General features: G+C 59.5%; 1 protein-coding gene across 5 annotated transcripts in view; it reads right to left on the bottom strand.

Annotated features, from left to right (window-relative positions):
• Nucleotides 1-1,515: 1,515 nt before the first annotated feature.
• CDH4 (cadherin 4) overlaps nt 1,516-24,077 on the bottom strand; it is a 465,344-nt gene continuing 442,782 nt past the window's right edge. For all 5 annotated transcript variants that reach the window (XM_032461481.1, XM_032461482.1, XM_032461485.1 and 2 more), the window contains 7 exons: nt 13,683-13,936; nt 13,009-13,151; nt 9,730-9,963; nt 8,633-8,866; nt 8,215-8,354; nt 7,412-7,576; nt 1,516-5,621 (listed from right to left, as the gene is read on the bottom strand). In XM_032461481.1, coding sequence (XP_032317372.1) covers nt 5,415-5,621; nt 7,412-7,576; nt 8,215-8,354; nt 8,633-8,866; nt 9,730-9,963; nt 13,009-13,151; nt 13,683-13,936 — 1,377 coding nt within the window. In that variant the 3' untranslated portion in view covers nt 1,516-5,414. The remainder of the gene's footprint in view (nt 5,622-7,411; nt 7,577-8,214; nt 8,355-8,632; nt 8,867-9,729; nt 9,964-13,008; nt 13,152-13,682; nt 13,937-24,077) is intronic.

Raw genomic sequence — 24,077 nt, 5'->3', positions numbered from 1 at the left:
CTCTTTCTAGCCTGATCAGGCTGCTCTCCGGAGTCATGGAGACTTTCTCAGCACTGTGGCCCTCCCCCAGACCCCAGATAAGTCCGGTCCCGGCCTCCTGCCAGAGCGTGGGCATCGGATTTGTGGCCCGGGGCTTGCCCCATGTCTGTGCACATGGAGGGTGGGTTTGTATCACTGCATCTTCAGGGCCTCTCGTGTGCATCCGGACGGTTGCCCACTCCATCGTCACCCCGCTGGCTGGACCAGGCATCCGTGGTGGAGCACCCAGTTCCAGGGGCCTTGCCAGGGCACACCCGTGAACGGACCACTCTGCCCCTCTGGGGCCTGCTGTCTACAAGCAGGGGACGGATGGTGACCTCTCTCTGGTGAAATGACCCAAAAGAAGGCCCATGGTTCTCAGGAAAGGGGCTGCCTGGCTTCCCAGAGGCCCTCGCTGAACTTCATGGTTATTTAGGGCACGCCCCTGCCTGCGGACATCAGCCCTCCTCTGGGGAGCTGGGGCAGTGACCTTAAGCAGACTGATTGTCCCCCTCCAGGGCCTTGCCCCGGGGGTCTGATTACAACGAATGTGTGCCCCCCCACCTGTCCCAGGTCCTCAGCAGTTGCCTAATTGGGAACGTAATTAGCTGCTCACACCCTTAAAATTAGGAAGCGCTAAGTGTGCCTGTGATCGTCAGCTGCGCTGACTGACCGCGTGAGCACTTCTTTGTTACGCAAGTCATGGTGGATGTGAATTTGAGCCCAAGAAAAGGCCAGGGAGGGAGGGGTCAGTGGGAGGGGAAGTCCTGGCTCCGCCTGGGGCTGAGGGCAGGGCTCATGTCTCAGTGGGGTGAGCTGGGCGCTGCTCAGCGCTCTGACCCCAGTAGCCTCAGCAAGTCCCCCAGGTGGGCTCGGGGTGTGGTTTCTGTGCGTCTTGGTGACCGGGATGTTGTGAGCCATCGCTGGGGCTTCTGTCGCTCAGACTCTGACCAGTGGTCAAGGGCAGACTGAGTCACATGGCCAGGCTGGGCACTGCGAGCTTCTGGGGACCAGCAAGCCTGGTGGACTGGACCTACCAGTCTCTGGGTTTTCGGCCGGCGTGGGGATGGGGCTTCAGTTCGGCTGGTGCTGCCTTTTCGCTGGAAAGAAGAGCCACTCTGGGGGGGCGGCGAGACACTGAGAATCAGAGGGGCACCGGCTGTTCATGCGGTTAGGAAGGCGTGTCTGCCAAGGCGGGAGGGGTTACACGGCGTGTGTTAGCTGGGTTTATAACCTCTATGAATTTTGAAATATTTAGACAGATGGCGCGGGGGCCCTTGTTTGCACACTCTCCCTGGGCCTCACAGATGTGAGGGTGGGCCTGGCTCGGGTCCTGACTGTGCTCTCGGGGCCTGAACAGTGCCTGGGGCACAGCAGGTGCCCAAGAAACGTTTGCTGAGCGAACAGATCCCGCTCCTTGCACCAACCCCCGTGTTCACCGTCTACTGCCCCTGCACACGTGGGTGTCCTCGGAAAAACAAGGCAGGTGAGGCCGACTGTTTAAAAGGGGGACTTTATTGACTCCTCCGGAGCAGCACGCCGGTGCCCCGACTCCGCTCCAGCACACAACAACTCCGCAAAGCCGCTACTCAGTTCGGAACCAAGACCGCCTGGCACTAAAAACACATTGAAAACATCAACGCTCTTCCCTTTTTTTTCCTTTTTTTTTTTTTTTTGGTACAAAATGATACAAACAACAATACAAAATAGTTGTGCTGTTGACAATTACAAAACAGTTGGAACGTTTGTGTAAGTGCGCAACGCTCAGAGGTGCAGCGTGGACACGTCACACTCCAGTATCTTTCCCAGGACAGCCACAGTCATGCGGGCTGCTGCTCATGTCCGTTTTCAAAAAGAAACATGCAAAAAACAAAAAAAAATCAGAATGGAAAAAGGAGAGAAAGGAAAAGCGAACCGCGTTCCAGTTATACACAGAGGTGGTCCCCACCGTCCTGCCGCTTCGAGCAGGGCGTGTCTTTTGTGCACTGCGTCGCTTGCGGCTGTTCCCCGTGATGGGCTGCGTGTGGGAGACTTTGCTTGCTTTTCTGGTGTCGCTCCTTTCAGCACTGACAAACATCGAGACTCCCCTCCCTGGCTTTTCCCTGGAGAGAACGGAGTTGTCATCTCAGAGGACCGTGTGTGTCCACGGTGCTCCCGCCAGGGAAACTGAGGCATCTCTGAGGGCCTGACGACTGGCCCTGACGCTTTGGTGGGGGGAGGCCTAGCACTTTGGATGTTCTGAAAGACACAGGGAAGAGAAGGCCTGCTTGGCCAGGAGCTGGGGTGCTGAGCCCCGGCAGGCATGGGGGCCCCGGGCTGGGGGTGCCCGCTGACCGAGGCCAGGCGGTTCTTGCTGCTCTGCCCAACAGCGCACGTCTCTCCTGCTCACAAGGACAAAAGTTCCCTAGAGGAGCTGAAGAGGAACTCCCTGGAGCACTTTGCCAGTGCTGAGTCAGCCTTCACAGCCGTGTGCCCTGGTCTGGACACACTGCATCGACCAGCTACGTGAGAGAGACATTTGACACTGTCCGCTGAGCTGACGCTCACTCGTGGTCGGGATGGAGTTCTGGGATGCATCTGGGAGGGTGTGGGCACCCCATGTGCTTTTCTGGCCTCCAGGGGCTGCCCGCGATGGGGGTGACAAGGGACAGCCGTCCAGCTGCCTGGAAGCAGGGATGGGGGTGGGAAGCCCCCTGTCGACTTGCCCCCAGCTGGCTGCCGCCGCCTCAGCCTGGGGCACATGGGCACAGTGCAGCGGGGGCCTGGCAGTGAGGAGAGGCCTGGGGAGAGGGGAGAGAGGCCGGAGGGAGGCGGTGAGACGGATCCCTGCGTCCCGCTCTTCTGGCTGGAGGGAGGCAGGGGCTCCTGGTGCCCGAGGGGTCGGTGGGGTTGGTGTTCAGGATACTAGGTTCGGCACATCCATCCCTGAGGTGAGCCCAGGGCCTGGGGACCCAAGGAGGCCTCAGGACTTCAGAGGGGAGAGCCCACAGCTGGCTGGGCCCCCTGCCCACATCCACACTTAGAACTTCGACTGGAGGATGGACTTTCCAAAACCAAACACAAACAGAGGATTCCAGCTCACATCACACCAAACCCGACGCTGCCAGCCACCCGGAGAATGGCCACGCCCCCAGGTGCTGGGACAATCCTCATTGGCTACCTGACCCAGAGCAATTTGCATAGCATGGCTTTGGACTGGGGGCGTCCCCTCCCCTCCCCTCCCCTCCCCTCGGCAGGCCACCCCCACGGTCTGGGATTCTGTGAGATGCCGTCCTCGGGAAGGGGCATCGGCACATGACACGGGTGACTGCCGCCTCTGTCCACCCGTCCCTCCCCAGCAGTCAGGGAGGCGGCGGAATGGATGGAGCCCACCTGGGGCCGCCATCAGGCCCCGTGCCTGAGCTCGTCTCTCCGGCTCAGCTCCAGGAGGATGCACTGAGTTAGTAACGGGTTTGGTTTGGGGGAGAACCCTGACGTCCAAGGGGGACACACCCACGCGTATCACACACACACGGGTACACTCTAGTTCACCTTCGAGGCCAAAGCTGTTTAGAAAAGAGAATGACCATGGCAATGGGGGTGGGCTGGAGGCTGGGGAGTGGATCAAGGACCCCCAGGTGGAGAGACCAGGGGACATGTGCACCCCAGACCCCCCACCTTCCCAGGCCCTCCTGAGGCCTCCCCTGACCCGGGGAGCAGGTGCGGGGTGGGGCTCCAGGGCGGGGCTCCTTGTCAGCGCTGGGGCTCTGACGCCAAGTCCTGCGAGGGCCGCCTACGCCGGCCTGAGAGCAGACGAGGGTTCCCCCAGGAGGGTGTCTTCTCAGGCTGGGGCCTGAGGCGCCTTCACAGCCAGAGCGGCTGTCCCTGGGAGACAGCGGGGGCAAGGGATGCACCGGGGCCTTTCCTGCCCCAGTGACAAACACAGCAGGGGGCTCTCCAGGGGGTCCTTGGGACACAGCCCCTTTCGCTGTCTGCTCTGCGGAACTGACTCTGGGGTCTGGCTTGAGAGTCCGACTGCCCGTCGAGAGGGCAATTACGGCTCTGAGAGCGCGAGCAGCTGCTTGGTGCTGCCGCGGGTCCAGAGGGAGGAGGACTGTTTCTGGCGGGTGCGGTCTAGACACACCTGGGGGGCAGACGGCACCACCACGACAGGCTCTCCTGGGCATTCGGAGCAGATGTCTGCCGTCCCCGTCAGCAAGCTCCACGAGCGTCAGAAAGTCCGCTCCAGAGGGGCAGGGCAGCGGCAAGAGCCACCAGGGTCTCCCGCTGGTCATGCTGGTTTCCAGCCTCCTGCAGCCCAAGTGAGGCTCTGCTCTCCCCGCGGCCCGCACAGCCCTGTGGGTGGCCGGAGGTGTCCAGAGCCTTCAGGGGTTTGGCCTGGCGCGTGTTTGCTGGGCCTCTGGTGGGGCCCCTGGGGGGTCTGCCCGGGTCTGGGGGCGGCTCATGCCGGGGTTTGGTGGGGTGCTGGCTGGTTTTGGTTGTGGTTTCTTGGGATGCCATACTAGCTTGGACCAAAGCCACTGGGGACCTGGGTGGTATTTGGGGCCACATTTGGCCCTGGAGGAGGCCTAATCATTGACTGGGGGGCCCTGGGAATGGCCAAGATGGGGCGCATCAGGCACGGATGGCTCCTGGGAACCCCACCCGCCCCGGCTATTTCCAGCATCTGGGAGCCGGGGCAGCTGTCAACTCAGTGTAGCCAAATCGCATGGTGGGACTTTGGTCCACGGGCTTGGCCCGCCCCAGGGGGACTTGCTGCTGTGGGAGCCGAAGGCCGGCCTCCCGCCTCCCACCGGCCTTGGGAACCCCCGAGAGGCCCAGGAGACCCCAACAGTGTACAGCAAAGCGCCAGGACTCAGAAGGGATGGTGGAGTTTGGACCCTAAACTATTTGCCAGTTTTGTCAAGTGAGTCACCCACTTTTTTTTCTTGATCATAGACTGAAACCCCCCACATCCTCCCCAGTTCCTTAACTGGCGCCTTCAGAGCCGGGCTGGGCTGGGGCTGGGGGTGCTCAGGACTCGGCGGGGGCTTGGTCTGTCTCTTGCTTTCAGTCGCTCCTGAGTTTGAGGGAATCTGATACATGTACCAAAAGGCACTTTTTTTTTTTTTTTAACAGTGCTTCTGTTCTAAGAAATTCAAGTTAAGACAGAGTGCCTCTCGCTCGCCTGTAGTGCTCAGTCAGCTACCGGGATGGGCGGCGGACCGCGGGGCTGGAAGTGTTCATGCCAGGCAGCTCAGTGTCGGGGGCTGGGGCGGGGGGGGGACCCCTAGCACACCGCTTAGTGGCCGGCCGCGGGAGCTGGAAGGGCCAGCCGCCGCCTCCAGGCCTGCTCCTCCCGTCCGTCCGTCCGTCTGTCCGAGCGCTGCTCTCTCGCATCGGGGCGGTGAGGCCGGTTAGTCCTCCTCGCCGCCCCCGTACATGTCCGCCAGCTTCTTGAACCTGGGCCCCCAGTCGTTCAGGTAGTCGTAGTCCTGGTCCCCGGAGCTGGACGAGTTCAGGGAGCTGACGGAGCCCGCGGTGGAGCCGCTTCCTTCGTAGTCGAAGACCAGCAGGGAGTCGTAAGGGGGTGCCGTGGGGTCGTTGTCGGCCGCTCGAAGTCCCTGGGGGTCAGGGAGACGCGGGTCAGGGTGGAGGGGGTGCCGCCCCCACCTGGGGGCCCAGGAGGAGCTGGGGAGACAGGTCAGGGAGGCGCGGCTATACGGCCTGGCATACAGTAGGCGCTCAGTAAGTGCTCCCTGTGTCTCACTGGGAGACATGTCAGAGAACCGGGTAGGGACGTGGTGTTTGCACAATGGCCTGTGGAGGAGCTGCGGAGTCGTGGGGCGGAGGGCCGGGCGGGGCCTGCGGCGGGGGGTTGGTTCTTGATTCGTGACTGCTGCCTGTGGAATGAGACCCTGACGTGGACAGGCGTCCGCGGCCTGGAGTTGTTGCCACAGCTACGCCCAGGAGCAGGGCCTGGCAGTGCAGCAGGTGTTGCTGGAACCTGCCCTTGTGTCCTGGCCCCCTCTCCTCCAGGTGCACCTGCTGGGACCTCCATGGCCAGGGCCTGTGTCCTCTGCCCGCAAGGGCTCACGTGTGGCCGTTGGCCGAGGGCAGCGCTCCCAGTGACCGTGAATGGGACTGCGCTGGGGTTCGCTGGCCCTGGGTCCCAGCAAATGGCCCAGGTGCCCATGGCGGTGACTGTCTTAACGCTGCCCTGGCCAGGGAGGGGCCCTGGGCCATTATTCGGTCCCGAGTGGTTTGGCCTTTACCTTTTTGATTTCCTGTAAGCAACTGAAAAGTGGGCTTCTCCTTGTAGACTGGGGCGGACGTGGTTTTGGGGCTTTTAAGAATTTATTACACCGTCAGTGTCGTCTAAGCTGAACCAGCTTTCGGGAAGCTGTAGGAATTCCATCTGCGGCCTGGGGTGCGGTCCTGTTCTGAGCCGTGTCTGTATCTCTGCTGAACCACTTCCTGGGTTCTATTCCATTTAAACTAATCTTTTTAAGATCAGGTTCTGACATAGGTGGACACAAAAGTGTTGACAACCCCTCATAACATACAGCCTGTCTTAGAGAACAGCGGTGGAGCCCGGGGACCCCACGCCCCAAGGGCGTGGCCGCCTCTGGGAGCGATGGGGAAGCCCGGGGTGCTGACCGCCCGGGACGCGGCTCACAGGGGACAGTCTTGGGTGCGGCCACACGCCCTGTCCCTGTTGTCCCTCTGCTTTAGCGCAAAGGAAGGAGGGCGCCCGGGCAGGGGCAGGCCCTTGACGCCCTCGGACGTGTCGGTTGGGCATCTCAGGCTCGGCTACCAGAGGTGGTCCAGCTTTTCTTGCAAAGGGGGAGATCAAAGGTGGGGACGTTGCTTGCTGGGACTCTGAGCTACGTGGCCTCCAAACGTAAGGACAGGTGCTGTGGGCACGTGGTCAGGTGGCAGCTCCAGAGGACGCCCACCCCCCAGCAGTTTCCAGTGCCCTGTGTTGGGGGGCAGCCTGGACCTGAAGCCAGCAACTTGCAAGCCTGCCCGGGCACTGGGGTGGAGTGCACACCAGGGAGGCCTCTCTGATCTGCAGCAGCCGCGGCCTCGGCTGGCCCTCACCCTTGGGGTGGCCCTCCCTCCCTTCCTGATTCTACGTGGCTGGGGCCTCACGTTTCCGATTTCTTACTCCGCGCCTGCCGTGGGCCCTGCCTGGGACGCGGCGCCTGGGGCTGGGGCAGCGGTCCCTTCCCAGGGGGTATGCCGAGGGGAGTGCTTGGACCCCGGCTGCCGGCTTGACAGGCCAGCTTTGCAAGGACCCAGCTCTGCATCCGCCTCCGTGCCTCCGCCAAGTGGGCTTCCTGGAGCACGTGACTGCGCTCTCACTGTTATCAAAGGGGCCTGTATGGCCTCCCGCTGCCGGGGCACCCACCTCGTTGATGAAATCACCGATGTCCCCCGGGTGGGGCACCACAGGCCTGACCGGGTACTGGGGCTCGGCGCCCACGGGCCGCTCGTCCACCCGCCGCACCCCGGGGGCCTTGCTCAGCGCGTGCTCCATGGCCTCCGGCTGCTGCAGCTGGCTGAGGTCGTAGTCCTGCGGAGGGGCCGCGCAGAGTCAGGCAGGTGGTTGGGACGAGGACGGCAGGCAGAGACACCAGAAAAGCCTCAGGGCGCATCCTCGTCCTGCTCTGTGACTGGGCTCTGAGCACGTGCCCTGTCCTATTCCGTCTCCTGGTCCCGGAGTGTGCCCCCGTCCTCTTCTGTCCCCTTACTGCCCTTCCTGAATCACTCCCCTGGCCTCCTTTCATCCTCAGGGCACCTGTGAGGTCTGTGCCCCGGGCTGCCTGACCCCAGGCGGCCCCAGGGCCCACTCCGCCTGTTCCTCGTTTGTTCCTGGGAACAGCTGGACCTGGGCTGCTGCTACCCCACTTCACCGTTGGAGGAGGTGGTGACTGAGCTCTAATGGGAGGAGGACTTGCTCCGAGTGCACAGTGACCAGTGGCGGATGCAGAACCACCCAGGCAGCTCCTCCAAGTCCACCCTCCTGGTCGCCCGACAGCCCCCGGCAGGTGGGAGCGTCCCCCGGCCCACACGGCCGGGTGGATGGCTGTGGGGAAGGAGGCGTTCTCACTGGTCCCCTGTGGGCGCGCGCCCGGGCCTGGAGATGCGCACGTGGGCAGGGAGAGCAGGGCGGGGGGAGTGTCCCCTCTGTCCCTGCCGGCGGCCCCTCACCTGGTCCTCCTCGCCGCCCCCCTCCTCGTCGTACTTGAGGATGTTGTCCCGCACGTCGTCCTCGGGGTCGATGAGCAGCTGCTTCGTGTGGCGCTCCTTCTCCCGCCGCTTCATCCACATGACGAACAGCAGGACCATGGCTGAGGGGCGGGGAGGGCGGGTGAGCGGGTGTGCATGCCTGTGTGCATCCCTGTGCCCTGTGCGCATCCGCGTGCCTGCGCGTCCCGATGCCCGTCTGTGCGTGTGCGCCTGCATGCGTGTGGGTCACTCATGTGAGTGCACGAGGCCGCGCTCGTGTGGCCGCGGGGGCCGGTGTCTGTCATCGCGTGGACCAGCCCGGTCGCGGTCTGAACGGTTCTGGGTGGGCCGGGGGTGGGGGGACGCCGGGAGATGCAGGTGCAGGGCCGGCCGCACTCACTCAGCAGGATAACGATGCAGATGAGGATGGCCACGATGGCCCCGGTGCCCAGGCCGGCCGCCGCCACGGCGCCCACGGTGGTGCAGTCGCCGTTGTCGTCACACGGGCACACCTTGACTTTGATGATGGACGAGTTGGACAGGGGCGGGTTCCCGGAGTCTGTGACGATGACGGGTACGTCATACACCCCCGCCTCCAGGTACAGGATGCGCAGGCTGAGCTGGGCGTAGTCACCTGGTGGGGCACAGGGCGTGCTTCGCTCAGGGGGCCGCCAGCCCACCTTTCCGAGCCAGGCTTCCGAAGGACAAGACTGAGTCTGACTGTGAACGTCCAGCACGTCTGTCTGGCCGAGGCACGCATGGACACACACCCTTGTGCACAGGCATGCACGCACGCACACACACACACACAGCATCATACCGTGAGGTTAAAAGATGGGCAACTCAAGAATGGAGCAGTTGCAACATGCAGGATGAAGAAATTATTTCCTTAATGTATGAAGAATTCTACCAAGACAACCAAAAAAAAAAAAAAAAAACTCTCAAAGAAATGTAGGCAAGGACACTAAACAGGTAACTCACAGAAGCAAAAAACAGATTACGGAAAGAACGTCCACTGGCAGTGAAAAGATGCCAGTGGATACTGATTTTGGCTCAGTTGGTAAAGTGCCTTCGGAAACAGTAATAGTCAGTGTTGGGGGCTGGGGACAGGCATATGCTCCCAGGACTCAGATCCTGGACGCCCTTTATTCACACAGCATGTCCACGTCTAGGAAAGGACCCTTAGGAAATAGATTGGTGGGGTCCCCTCAAGCGGAAACTGGCACAGGAAGAAGTCTCGGCCTCAGGGCCGTCCAGGGCTGTGCCCCTTAAAACACTGACACTGGGGACTGTCCTCAGGCCCCTCAGTGTCCGAGCCCTGGAGCCCGCAGGGTGCCCCGCCCCACGGGAAAGGGCCACGTGGCCCTCTTGTGAGACTGGCTTTCGTCTCCGCTGTGCACTCTGCCGGGGTGACCGGCCCCCTTGGGGGGCTGCACCCAGACTGTCCAATCTCCCCGGTGCCTGGGCTGCGGGGGGCTTGGGGCCGAGGGGGCTCACCGTTTAAGCGGGTGATGGTCCAGTTCTTCCGCACACTGGCCGGGACGAAGGGCAGCTCGAAGACGTAGGGGCCGACGTTGGGGTCGACGTCGGCATCGGCCGCGGTGATGTTGATGGCGTTCAGGCCGGGCTTCTCGCAGATCTGCGCCTCCTTGGGCAGCAGCTCAGGGGCGTTGTCATTGGTGTCGATGAGATAAATCTGGAGGGTCCCGGTGCCACTGGCCGGGGGGACCCCTGAGGGAGGGACACGGCATGATCACTCATGATACGCCACCAGCAAACACGCAAGGCCAAGCGTCAGACCAGCCCACACCCCACCCAGGACCCCACCCAGGACCCTACCCAGGACAGACCACAGCTCCAAACACACACTGACACTCTCTCTTCGAATGCGTGCAGCCACTCAGCTGCACACAACATATGAACAGACGTCACCAGAGCACATGACTGCAGACGTGTGGCCACATCCAGACCCACAGCCGCACACATGTCCACACACATGCACACATGTGCACACAGCACACACGCAGAGCACAAGTGATGGGCAAGAGTTGTGCCATTAAGCTCAGAGCCACACTCAGGACCCCGTCCCCTCTGGGAGCCTGGGCGGGGGGGCTTCCGGGAGGGTGGGCCATCGCGCTGGCGCCTGCTTCTCCATCCTTCTAGGGAAAAGCCTTGGCCTGGCTCACGTTTTCCTGGCCCCGCCCAGCAGGGACCCTCACGGCCGGAAGCCCTGTGCTCGGATACTTAGAACCAAAACGGCCACTTCTGGAGCTATTTTGGAGGCAGGGGGAGGCTCTCAAGATGAGTTTTGGGTTGGGGGCCCCCCACCGCAGCAGGCTGGTCTCAAAGCGGCCCTCCACGGTGCCGGCCTTGGTGTAGACCCAGGTGACCTGCTGAGCCCTGACAGCTCTCGGGGCCACCAGTGTCCCCGAGCCTCCCCTGCACCCAACCCCTGCCTCCGCCAGGCTGACCATGGGGATGGATGGGGGCCGGGAGGCTGGAGATGCCCTTGCTATCCTCTACGTTCTGACCATGGCTCTGCCTTCTGATGGCAACTCTGACCCCGACGTCCATGACCGCGTTTTTGGCGGCGGCAGGGGAAGCGTGTAAAGCATGCAGCCCTCAGCACGTCTCTGTATCTCCCAGAAAACGCAGCAAAACACGTCTCAGGCGGTGCAGCTCGGTGCCTCCTTTGCAAACTGCTTTGCTAAGTGGATGATGACGCAGCCCACGGTCAGGAGGAGCACAGGCAAATTCTGTTAACCGGAGGGGCCTGCGCTGCGTTCCCCGCCTCTTCCGCGCTTCCCACCGCTCCGTCACAGACTCGTTTAAAATCTCGACCTAAGCTAGTCTCACTGCTCTGGCCTACTGGGAGGACAGAATGCCCGGGAGAGCAGCCTTCCCCGTCAGAGCCTGGCACTCCTGGTGGCCCGCTATGGGGCTGGGCCTTTGTGGACCCCATGGGGCAGGGGGGCGGGAAGGAGGCTGCCCTGAAGGTCTCCGGGGCCTGCTTTCATTGCTGTTGACGGAACCTTGGTGCAGCTCTAGGCCTTGAGACCTCAGTTGTGCAGCTGTTCCCAGAACCCGCCTGGCATGGGCTTGCCCCGGGGCCTTTGCACGTGCACTTTCCTAATCCTGGGACTCCCCGCCCCGTCCCATCTTTCCCTGGTTTGTTCCCTTGGCCCTGCAGGTCTTGGCCCCACAGTCACTCATAGCCAGGAGCACAGCTGTGGCCCTGGTCACTCTCCCATCCCCCATTCTGTTTTCTTCCATTTCTCGTTTCCTGAAATGATCTGGCGAACTTGTTTCTCGTCCGTCTCCCTGGGGCAGAGACTGCTAAGTCCCTCAATCTCCATTTCTTCTTTGTTCTTTAATAAAAGACCCAGAGCCGCCAATCCGATCTGGCGTTATCACTGCCCAGCGAGAAGACTGCATTTCTCAGCATCCCTTGTAGCCAGGTGTCTTCATGACTGAGTTCTGGCCTTCATGAGTTGTGAGTGGAAGTCCTTAGAAGGGCTGGGGTATGCCCTTGACCTCCCTGCTCTGTTTGCCAGAATGTGGTCCTGATGGCTGGAGCACTGGCAGCCATTCTGGGCCATGCTACAGCTTGCTGAGGACACGGGGGTGGCCAGAGTGAGCCTGGTTTCTTGTGCCTGACCCAGGGCTGCTGGCCTTCAGCCTTCTTTTATTTGGGAGAAAATAAACCTCCGTCTCGTTGTGATTATGATTATTATTATGTAGCCAAACCTGGTTCTAGCTGACACACTGGCCTCTGGAATGTCAACCATGCTTTTGTTTGTTTTGCTCACTGATAAATTGTGCCTGGCACGTGGCAGGAGCCCAGGAGGTCACAGCAGGAATGACGGTGCTGACTTGAGCCAGGCCCTGTTCCTCCAGCGGCACCCCCGAGCAGAGGTAGTGGTTGTCCCCATTTTGCAGAGGAGGAAACCGAGGCTTGGGGAGTTAAGTCTCTTCCCACACTGAGGGGAGGTGCTGGGACTCACCTCTGGTTTGAGTCTTCACTCCCACCCATGCCCTCCCTTCCTTTTTCAGAGTGGGCTGGACCCCCTGACAGCTAGGGCCCCCATGGGCTCCCGAGTGCCCTGGGTCCAGGGAGGGGGCACCAAGAGTCCCTGTACCAGCTCCTGGAGATGCTACCCATGTCCCTCAGAAGGCCCAGTGCTCTTGGACGTTCTTTCTGCTCCCTGCTGGTCTCCTGGCCACTGCCTCTGCCCAGCCCCCATTCACCCGTGCCCAGCACCTCTCCCCACCCCAGGCCCCTCTGTCTGGCTCAGGGGCCTTCGCCATTGCCCTCTCTGAGCTCCCAAGGCACATGCCGCCATTGTGGCTTTCTCATGGGTGCCCACCCTGCCTCTGGGGCCCCTCTTGGGGACCCCTGCCCCCTTCTCTGACTGAAGGCCTCAGGGGTCCAAGTCATGGGTGGTTACAGCCAGGGGAGGGGCAGCTGAATGGTGGGGTCCCCCCACCCCAACTGTTGGCACAGCAGGCAGCTCTTCTCCGGTGCGGACTTGGCTCTAACGCCTGAGTTTACAGGTGGGACAGGAGGCGTTTCAGGTCATGCAGGTCAGCCACAGGGGCAGCGACAGACCTTGGCCCCACGCCGCCAGCCCGGCTCCTGCGGTGCCCACCTGTGAGTACTCGTGCCTGTGGACCAGTGAGCCCAGGGCTCTGAGTGGCCGGGCAGGGGCCACCCAGGGCCCCAACGCCGCTCCCCAGGCCGGGACCCTCAGGGCGCCCCCCGCCCCCCGGGCGCACCGTTGTCTGCTGCCAGGAACGTGGCCTCGTAGACGTTGTTCCTGATGTAGAGAGACTCGCGGTCGAGGACGGCCGCCGTGCTGATCTGGCCGTTGGTGGCATTGATGTGTAGCCAGTTTGCTGGGTCCGACAGCTTTGAGTATCTGGGGGAGGAGGTAGGGTGAGGCGAGGGGCCGGGGAGAGCCTCTCTTTGGAGCGCCGGCCCGGGCTGAGCTCCCTGAGGACCAGGTCTCACGCGGGACAGTGGCAACAGTGGCTGGTGGTCCCCGAGGTGGAGCTAGTTAAGCCCATGGGGACCCTGGGGGGGCAGATCCTCCGTCGTCCCACTCCACAGGTGTGGAGACCGAGGACAGAGAGGGTGGGTGGCTTGCAAAAGTCAGACAGCTCACGAGGGTGGAGTCAGGACCCAGCCCGAGTCTAGACACGGCTGATGCTCGTCTGGAGCGGAATCGTGGCGGCGCTCACGGTCTGTGGGGCGCTCGTGGCGCCGGGCCGACTGCTGTCAGGGCAGCCCGGCGGCTGTGGTCCCAGCTGTCCCCGGACTGGGCTTCCCTGCTTGGGGCACCCCAGGCCGGGAGCTTTCTGGGTTGCAGGTGTCATTAGGTGTTTCGGGACTCTATGGAAAACGGGAGCCCTGACCCCGGGGCGCGAGGGCAGGGCGTGGGGAGGCCCACCTCACGGCCTGCTGCATGAACCGGTCCGGGTCCACCGCGGAGAACGTGGTCAGCACGGTGCCGGTGGGCACACCCTCCTCCAGGCGGACCAGCTTGTGGTTGGAGGGGAAGTAGGGGGCCTCGTTGATGTCCACGACGGAGATGGTCACCCCCGCCGTGGACTGGAAGGACATCTGGATGCCGCTGGCCAGGGGCGCCTGGTTGGACACCATCACGGTCAGCATGAATGCTCTGTTCAGCTCGTAGTCGACAGCCTGGAGGGAGAGACGCCCGGGAGGGTGAGCTGGCCGAGGCGCCGCGGGGCCGGCCCAGCGGGCGCTGCCTGCTCTTCCCGCCTGCCCTGTGCCCGGGGACGCCATCCGCAGCTTCCATCTCTGCCTCCCGCTGCGTTTGGCCAGTGGGAGTTTGGGGTAAACTCCTGTCCCACATCATGGCGTGGCAGCGACTGGGCTCCTTGGGGCAGTCCCCCGACCCCATGGCGCCGCCCCCCATCAAGCGTCAGGAGGGCCGAGCCCGACCCGGACCCTCCCCCTCCCACCAGCAGGTCAAGGCCCCGGCTGTTTGCCAGGGCCGCCTTCAGAGCTGGAGCAGGTGTGGGGGGGGTGGTCCACAAAGACGTGTCCACCTGGAACTTGTGCATGTGACCTTTTGACACACAGGGTCTTTGTAGATGTCAGCGAGTTAAAGATCTTGAGATGAAGTTATCCTGGATTGAGAGTGGACCCCAAGTCCAAGGACAGGGGCCATGGGAGAGCAAGGGGAGGGAGATTCGAGACCCAGGGACAGGGCCACGTGCAGATAGAGGCGGAGGCTGGAGAGGGGTGGCTCGGAGCCAAGGACACCGAAGACTGGTGGCCACCACCAGGAGCGGCCTCCCGGAGCCTCCAGAGGGAGCGCGGCCCCGCCAGCACCTGGATCTGGGGCGTTTGGCCTCCAGAGCCGTGAGAGAGTGTCCCGCAGCTGTTCCAACCCACCCGGCCTGTGGTCACGTGCTAGAGCAGCCTGGGACAGCGACCCATCAGGTGACGGGCCCTGCGCGGACATCCCTCCAGCCAGCATGCGTTCTGGGGGTGTCAGGACCCCGGCTGGTAAGTGCAGGTGTGGCTCTACAGCTCTATGGTCTGGGGGGTTTCTTCTCACTTTGAGGGGGGACAGGAGTTGCGCGGAGGTGCTGGGGGCCCTAAGACATGTAATTATTAGAGGCAAAGCTCGCAACAGCCTCACTGGAAAACACAAGCAACACAACACGTTGCCACTGCGTTCTAATAATTCTGCTTAGACACATGCAGAGTGTCAGGTTCGCAGTATCACCTGTTGTCACTCAGAGGGTGGACACTGGTGTCAACACAGACATACCCATGGCCCCGGCCGGCCGGCCGGCCGAGCTGCGTGCACACAGCGGAGACATTTGCGGCAGGAAGGCACGTGCGGAACTGGGGAGCCTGCAGGGTTGGTGGGTGAGCAGGAAGAGCAACGGTGTGTGTGCCGTGTCAGGAGAGAGATACGAGCTTGCAGGTGTATCTGCTCATATCTGCAGAAAGCAAGGCTCAAAGGAGAAACCAAGAAGCTCATAGAAACGGTCTCCCCTGAGCACAGGGAAGGCACGGGGCGGAGGGAGCCGCTGGGGGCGTGAGTTTGCTGCGTATGTTCCTGCCATTAGCTTTGGTTTTTGGAGCCGTATAAAATCTTACGTTCTCACACTTCAGGTGTTATGAGTGAAATTGTGTATACAAAGCAATCTCTGAAAAGTACAAACTGAGTTAAAAACTATCTGTGTGTCAGTGGTAACGCAGCTCCCAAGGAAATAACGGTTGCCAGTGACTGGACGGGACTTGGACAGGAGCCCTTCGGGGAGCTCGTTCTAAAGGACACGTACAAACGGCCAGTAAGGGCATGAACCGCTGCGACGGTCGTTGCGAAGAAGCCCTGAGCCCACTGCTCTTCTTGCTGTTGGCAGTGATTTTGGATTTGCTATTTTTCCAGCTTTTACGGTACAGCTGGCCCTCTGTATCCATGGGTTCCACATCCAGGGATTCAACCAACCATGGAATGAAAATATTTGAAAAAATTCCAGGAATTTCCCAAAAGCAAAACCTGAATTTGCTGCCCACAGGCAACCATTCACGCAGCCCCAGCACCTTGTTTCGTGTCGTAAGTTAAAGTACACGGGAGAACGCGTGCGGGTTAGGTGCAAATGCTGTGCCATTTTATATAAGGGACTTGAGTGTCTGGATGTTGGTATCTGCCAGGTGGTGTCCTGGAGTAACTTCCCCACAGATAGCGAGGGGTGACTGTGCATCGCAGGATAAAGCAAGTGGCCGTTAACGTCAGGAGCCAAGGTTCTCGGTGTAAGAGAAAGGAGACCAGGGGTAAAGTCAGCAAAGTCAGGTAAACCCTCTGGCTTTCAGTTTGGATGAAGTGATCGTGTGAATCGGTGAAATAGATCTGAGATGGTCAGGAAGCACCTGCTCTGAAGCACTGCTGCTCCTCGCTCTGCCCCAGACAAAGCCCAGCTGTGCGGCGGCATGCGGCGGCGGCGAGCGCCTCTCCGGATGCTGGTTTATAAATGCTACTTCTTGCTGGAGGAACGGCGGATCCAGACATGAGGCAAGGCAAACCCGGGGTGCCCACTGGGTCACAAAGCAAGGACGTGGCAGGAGCACCCAGGAACCGGCGGGGGAGGTGCCCCTAGCCAGAGGGCAGAAGCAGTGATGCCTGCGGCTGCCCAAAAACACCGTGTAAAAGTCTGTGCAGTCTTAGCCGTAGTGAGGAAATGAAGAACTCTCACCGCTTCACTTGTCACTTCGGGATTTACCCAGGTCCTCATCTCTGGAATCTGTGAATAGTCACTCTCCCTGGCAACAGGGACTTTGCAGGCCTGATGAAGGTAAGGACCTCGAGATGGGAGGTGATGCTGGACTGCCTGGGGGCCCTAAATGCCATCACAGGGTTGTTGTAAGAGGGCCACGTGGGGACGGAGGCCAAGGTGGTTCTGGCTTTGAAGATGGAGGAGGGGCCGCAGGTCCAGGAGCGCAGCGCTCCAAACTGGAAGATGCGAGCACAAGCAACCCCCCAGGGTCTGGAGGGAGCCGGTCTCGCCTAACCTCTGACCCCAGGGGAGAGCGGGAAGAAACGTGCGCTGTGCAGCCACCGTTACAGCGGCCCCCGGAGACTCGGCGGGGACACCCAGCGGCCGGCGAACCAGCTCTGCTCTGACAGCCGGGAGCCAGGTGAGGGGTGAAGCCTCATTCTCGCCTTTTCTGTTGGCCTCTGTGTTACTTTCGTGTTCCCACGGAGAGGCTTAAAACAACACGAATTTGTCAAAAATCTGTGCCACTGGGCCAAGGTCAAGGTGTGGCCAGGGCTGGGGCCTCCGGGAGGCTCTGGGGAGGGTTTCCTGGCCTTTCCCGGCTCCCGGTGGGGGCCTGCACTCTCGGCCCCTCCCTCCACCCGCAAAGCAGGTTAGCCTTTCCCAGTCTCCCTGCCCGACCTCCGCTGCGTCCTCGCGCCTCCTCCGGCTCTGGCCCTCCTGCTTCCTCTTTACAAGGGCCCCGTGATTACATGGACTGTCTGGTGTCCTCTCCCGTCTCAAGACCCTGGATCACATCTGCAGAGCCCCTCCTGCCACATCTGTACAGATCTGGGGGGTTGGGACCTGGCGGACATCTCTGGGGGAGGGGCGCTGCCTGCCGACCACAGACCTGCCCTTGAGCGCGCTCGGAGGCTCTGTTGACGAGGGAAAGCATTCCAGCTGAGGAATGTACAGGAACGATGGAGTTGTGAGAGCGCCTTTCTGTGTGCCCTAAGGAAGGAATTAATTTGGAAATGGCCAACAAGGGAGGCTGATGGAGAGCTGTGTTTTTGCAGACTGCCTGCTGGTCATAAGGGGGAAAGGTCAACTCCACGGTGAAGGAGCAGGCCGTCACACCTGAGCCCCGGGTCAGGCTCAGATGACCATGTGCGGGACATCCAGGCACTGCGAGCTCCCTGAGGCGACTCGGCTGCCCCCAGGGACGGGCCTGCAGCCCGGGTTCCGGGGCACGCGGGGCGCGGGGTACCAGACACGCCGCGAGGAAGCGACTGGACGGATTCTGCACAACGGACCTGGCGTCTGTGCCGGGGCAGAGGCGGGTGGAATGTGGAGAGCGATTCAGGAGGCCTTATGACCCGACGCAGCCTGGGAACCCTGTCTGGATCCAGATCTGAAAACCGTACTGCAGAGACGGTTTTAGGAGAATTAAGGGCACTGAATGTAGACCGGCACTGGCGGACACCAGAGGAACGCGGCTGGTTTCGCCCCGCGCGGCAGCGGTGCGGTGAGGTAAGCAAAGCGTGTTTCTGAGGGGGGCGCCTCCTGATAGAGCTACGGGTGGAGGCTGGTGGGGTCTGGGTGTTAAAACCATACGCGGCAAAACGTGTAGTCGACGCCCGAGACCCTGAAGTGCGGGCGAGGCTGCGCCTGCCGCCCCTGCTGCCAGGTGTGCTCGGGGCTGTTCGTGACAACTAGCAGAGCGCTCCTGCCGAGAGAGGGCCTTGTCTGCCGTGCGGCTGGTTCTCCCGGGAGGCCCGCGGCTGCTGGCGGCGCGCCCGGCCCGCCTCTGCGTGCCCCCCCCGCGGCTCTGCGCTGGTGTTTGTGGGCCTTTAAGACCACACGCCTGGTGCATCAGGCCCCTGCCTTCTCAGCTCCTGCTGCTCAGTAAGGTGTGGAGCGTGAGAAAGAGCTTAAAAAGCGAGTAATAGTCCTGGGTGGGTGCGGAGAGGGGCCTGAGACGGTGGTGCCTGCCCGACCGGGGGGCCTGGAGCCAGGGGTCAGGTTTCTGGGGCTGACGCCCACATTGTCCTCTCCCCACAGCCCCAGGTGACCTTGGGGGAACCCTCCTCTGCCAAAGGAAGGGGTATTCCCTGCTGGCCTCACGGAGCCCCCATTGAGAGGGCCACGGCCCTCTCACGGCTGAGGTCCCACCCACTCCGTCTCTTCCAGCACCTTGGGGTGGGGGCTGCACTGTGTATCTCTGCCTCCCAGGACCTTGCTCTCAGCACGGTGTCAGTGTGGGTCAGCCATTCCCCATGGGTGCCTGGGCCATGGAGGGGGCAGCCCAACACCCCTGTGGCCCCCACCATCGCCCAGCATGGTGCTTAAGGGGGCATGATTAATGGGGGGGGGCTCATGCCTGCAGGTGTCACCCTGGCAGGACCCTCAATGGCCAAGCTGGCTGCCTGTCCAACGAGGCACCTGATCAGGATAAACTGGTATCCCCTCATCTGAAGGACCTGCTGGGGCCTCAGGCCCAAGACTGTGAGCCTACCCCTGGGTGCGGGCTTGGTCGCCGTCCCAAGATGCCTCCAAGCACAGAGCACCCACCTGCACCCACACTGTGTCCAGGACCCCTGCCTGCCCTCAAGAACAAAGAAGCTGGGCCCCCAGCCACTCCCCCAGGGCCCTCTGAGGGCTGGCCAGGGGTGGGGGTCACTCCGTTTAAATATACTGTTTCATAAAATCATGGTGGATTTGTCCATGAACAAGTCACCAAAGGAAGCGAGCTCTCACCCATGTTTATTGGCGCGTGTCCCTGGCGGACGTGGAATAATGCCACATGTCACACGTTAAAAATTGTGTCACTGGTCTGAGCGAGGACACCTTCCGGAAAGACTATTCTGACCAATAAAAGTCCATAGGAGGGTAAAACAAAGCATATTTGTAATGGAGAAATCAATAGGCAATTTGCTCCAACAGTTCCCATTAGGGAGGCTGGGTGGACTCACCGGGTCTCCACGCAGCTGCCTCCGGACGTGGCGCCACCTATTGCTCAAAACCCGGGGCTGGGTCTGCGCCCTGAGGAGGAGCAGCCTAGTGTGGGCGCAGGTTTGGGGGGCAGGGCTGGGGGCACCCTGGCTGGAGGGCAGTGGCGGGGAGGGGGGGGCGGGGAAGCCAGTGCACATGGAGGGCCAGGCTGCATTCTGCTCCCGTGGTCGGGATGCTCACGATGGAGTGTGTCGACCCGGAGCCATGCCCTGGGAGCTGCCGGGGCTGGAGGGCCAGAGGGAACCGTGACCCTGAGCTGGGCCGCCCCCAGTGTTGCTGCCCCCCCAGCCCTCCTCCGGGCCCCTGGGTCACAGCTCACTCACTGCCCCAGACAAGCCTTGCTGCTGCCTGTGGGCAAGTGGAAGAGGTAGTCTTGGCTTCTGAGCTTCAAAAGCTGCGGCCCAGGTATCAGGCTGGGAGGGAGCTGTGTCTGTCTGAGTCTGACGTGCTCCTCCTTGGAGGAGATGGCGCACTTACAGCTGGAGGAGGGCGCGGGAGGGAGGTTTGGGACAGTGACAGACTCCCCCTGGGGGCTGGGCTCTGAGAGCAGAGGAGCTGTTCACTCATGGAGCCTTGAGCCGGGAGAGCAACTAGTCTGTGGCGACGATGACGATGGTGGGGACGAACGCGGTGGCGGTAGCAGCTCATCCTGACTGTGGACTGCGCGCTTGCTGCGGGCCCGCTGCTGTCGCGAGTCCCTTACATCCAGGATCTGTTTAATGCTGCCAGTAAACCTGGGCGCAGGTCCCACAATTAGCTTCATTTTTCTGTACGAGGAAACGGAGGCTCGAGGGGGCGGCTGGCCGTGCCAGGGCAGGGAGCACGGACCCAGTCCTGGCGGCGAGAGCAGACGGCCCCAGGGCACCGGAGCCCCCGGGGCTGGGCCGCCGGGGCCCCTGCCTGCCCCTCCACCTCCTGTGCCCCCCGCCGCTCCCCAGGCCCCCCGGCGCCCGTCCTCGGAGACGGACTGTCTGCGAGGATGGTGCCTCTCCCGAAGCCCAGGATGCTAGTCGGGAGGCGCTTTCTCGGGTGGAACACCTCGGGGGCTTTCTGGTCAAGATGGTGGAGCGGCGGGACCACGAGCGCGCCTCTCCTCGCGACTACAACGAAACCACAGCTGGCTGCTAAACGACCACTGAGAAAAGGCTGGAACCTGGCAAAAAAGATCTTCAACTGGAAACATAAAGAGGGAACCACAGCAGGACGGTGAGAGGGGCGTGCTTGCGGTATGATCGGGCCCCATACCCCCCAGAGGAGGGCGACCCACTGCTGAAGAATGATTAAGGCACAGAGGCCCTCCCCCAGGGGCGAGTTGCGAGCGCCACATCAGGCTCCCCGGCCCGGGGTTCTGGCCTTGGGAGGAGGAGGAGACCCCAGGACATCTGGTTTTGAAGGCCAGTGGTGCCTAGCTCCAGGAGCCCCACTGGACTGGGGGAAACAGAGACCCCATTCTCTTGGGAAGCGCACACAGAATCTCACGTGCGCCAGATGCAGGGGTAGAGGCAGTGATTTCATAGGAGCCTGGGCCAGATCTGCCTGCTGATTTTGGAGGATCTTCTGGGGAGGTGGGGATGGCTGCGGCTCACCCAGGGGACATAAAAGCTGGTAGCAGACATTCCAGGAGTGTTCATCTTCATGAGCTTTCCTGGAGGCTGACATCTTGATTGGATCATTAGCACCAAGACCCAGCCTCACCCAGAAGCCTGTAGGCCTAGGGCTGGGACGCCTCAGGCCAAACAACATACTGGGTGGGAACAGCCTCACCCGTCTGCAGACTTCCTGAGCCACAAAGGCCTCTAGACACAGCCCTGCCCACCAGAGGTCCAGGACCAAGCTCCACCCAGCAGTGGGCAGGCACCGGCCCCTCCTGCCAGGAAACCTGCATAAGCCTCTAGTCCAGCCTTACCCACAAGGGGCAGATACCAGAAATAAGAAAACAACATCCCAAAGGCTGTGGAAGGAATCCACAAACACAGGCCAGACTCTACACTGGGATTGGCTAGACTCTGGCCCTTGGGTGACAAGAGAGGAGTGCACTGCGGGACACATTGGACGTCTCCCACAGAGGGCCACCTCTCCAAGGTCGAGAAATGTAACTAACCTACCTAAAAATACAAATAGGAAGATAAGATGAGGTGGCAGAGGAGTATCTCCCAGGCCAAGGCACAAGATAAAATCCCAGTAGAAGAAATAAGCGATGAGGAGATAGGCAATTTATCCCAGAAAGAGTTTAAAGTAATGATGGTGAGGATGTTCAGAGAACTCAAGAGGAGTACAGATGCACAGAGTGAAGTTTTTCGCAAAGAGTTAGAAAATATAAAGAGTATCCAGAGCTGAAGAATAAAACCACTGAAATGAACAACACACTAGGAGGAACCAAGAATAGACTGAATGAGGCAGAAGAACTGACAATGAGCTAGAAGACAGATTAGTGGAAATCACTACTGCAGAACAGAAAAAAAAGAAAAAAGAAAAAAGAAATGAGGACAATTTAAGAGAACTCTGGGACACGAAGCACTCTAATACTCGCATTACAAGGGTCCCAGAAAGAAAAGAGAGAAAGGACCTGAGGAAATCTTTGAGGCGATAATCACTGAAAATTCCCCCAACCTGGGAAAGGGAACAGTCACCCAAGTCCAGGAAGCGCAGGCAGCACCACACAGGATCAGCCCAAAGAGGGACACACCGAGGCACACAGTCACCACGCTGACAAAAACTAAGGAGAAGGAGAAAATATTAACATCAGCAGGAGAAAAGCAACAAATAACACCCACGGGGGCTCCCGTAAGGCTATCAGCTGCTTTTTCAGCAGAAACTCTACAGGCCAGAAGGGGGTGGCACGATATATTTAAAGTGATGAAAGGGAAAAACTTAACCAAGAATAATTCTATCCAGCAAGGCTCGCGTTCAGATTTGATGGAGAAATCAAAATCTTCACAGATAAACAAAAGCTAAAAGAACTCAGCACCACCAAACCAGCTTTACGACAAATGTTAAAGGAACTTCTCATCAAATCATAAAAAAGAGAACAAAAAGAAGAGAAAAAAAAAAGACCTACAAAACAAACCCAAAACAATTAACAAAATGGCAATAAGAACATAGGTATGGATAATTACCTTAAATGTAAGTGGATTAAACACTCCAACCAAAAGACACAGATGGGCTGAATGGATACAAAAACGAGACCCATATACATGCCGTCTGCCAGAGACCCACTTCAGAGCTAGAGACACCTGCAGGCTGAAGGTGAGGGGGTGGAAGAAGATATTCCATGCAGAGACCAAAAGAGAGCTGGTGTAGCAATACTTATATCAGGCAAAATTTGGACTTTAAAATAAAGACTGTTACAAGAGCAAAAGGACACTACACAACGCTCAAGGGATCAATCCAAGAAGAAGATGTAGCAATTGTAAATATACGTGCACCCAACACAGGAGCACCTCCACATATAAGGCAACTGTTAACAGACATAAAAGGAGAAATCGACAATAACACAATAACAGTGGGGGACCTAACACCCCTCTTACATCAGTGGACACGTCATCCAGGCAGAAAATCAATAAGGAAATACAGGCCCTAAATGACATATTAAACCAGATCGACCCAATTGATATCTATAGAGCATTCTACCCAAAAGCAACAGGATACACATTCTTCTCAAGTGCACACAAAACATTCTCCAGAATCAGCCACACGCTGGCCCACAAAGGAAGCCTCCGTAACTTTAAGAAAACTGAAGTTGTACCTACTGTCTTTTCTGACCACAACACCGTAAGGTTAGAAATCAACTACAAGAAAAAACTGCAAAAAACTGCAAACACGTGGAGGCCAAACAATGTGCTACTAAACCACCAGTGGATCACTGGAGAAGTCAAAGAGGAAATCAGAAAGTACTTTGAGACCAATGAAAACAAAAACACAACAACCCAAAACCTCTGGGATGCAGCAAAGGCAGTTCTAGGAGGGAAGTTTATAGTGATACAAGCCCACCTTAGGAAACAAGGAAAATCTCAGGTCAACAACCTAACCTCACACCTAAAGCAGCTGGAGAAAAACAAACAAAACCCGAAGTTAGTAGAAGAAAAGGAATCATAAAGATTAGAGCAGAAATAAATTAAATAAAATAAATGAAACTAAAAAAAAAATAGAAAAGATCAATGAAACTAAAAGTTGATTCTTCGCAAAGATAAACAAAATTGATAAACCTTTAGCCAGAATCATCAAGAAAAAAAGGGAGAGGGCCCAAATGAACAAAATCAGAAGTGAAAAAGGGAAGTTACAACTGACACCACAGAAATTCAAGGGAACATAAAAGGACACTAGGAGCAAGTGTATGCCAACCAGAAGGACAACGTACGAGAAATGGACAGTGTCTTAGGCACAACTTGCCAAGACTGAACCAGGAGGAAACAGACAATATGAACAGACCAATTATCAGCACTAAAATTGAATCAGTGACTAAAAAACTCAACCAACAAAAGTCCAGGACCAGACGGCTTCACAGGTGGATTCTACCAAACATTTAGAGATGAGTGAACACCTGTCCTTCTGAAACTATTCCAAAAAACTGCAGATGAACACTTCCAAACTCA

The sequence above is a fragment of the Camelus ferus genome, chromosome 19, assembly GCF_009834535.1.
Source record: "Camelus ferus isolate YT-003-E chromosome 19, BCGSAC_Cfer_1.0, whole genome shotgun sequence".
Lineage (NCBI taxonomy): Eukaryota > Metazoa > Chordata > Mammalia > Artiodactyla > Camelidae > Camelus > Camelus ferus.
Note: the sequence above shows the minus strand (reverse complement) of the source record. Positions and strands in the feature narration are given on the sequence as shown.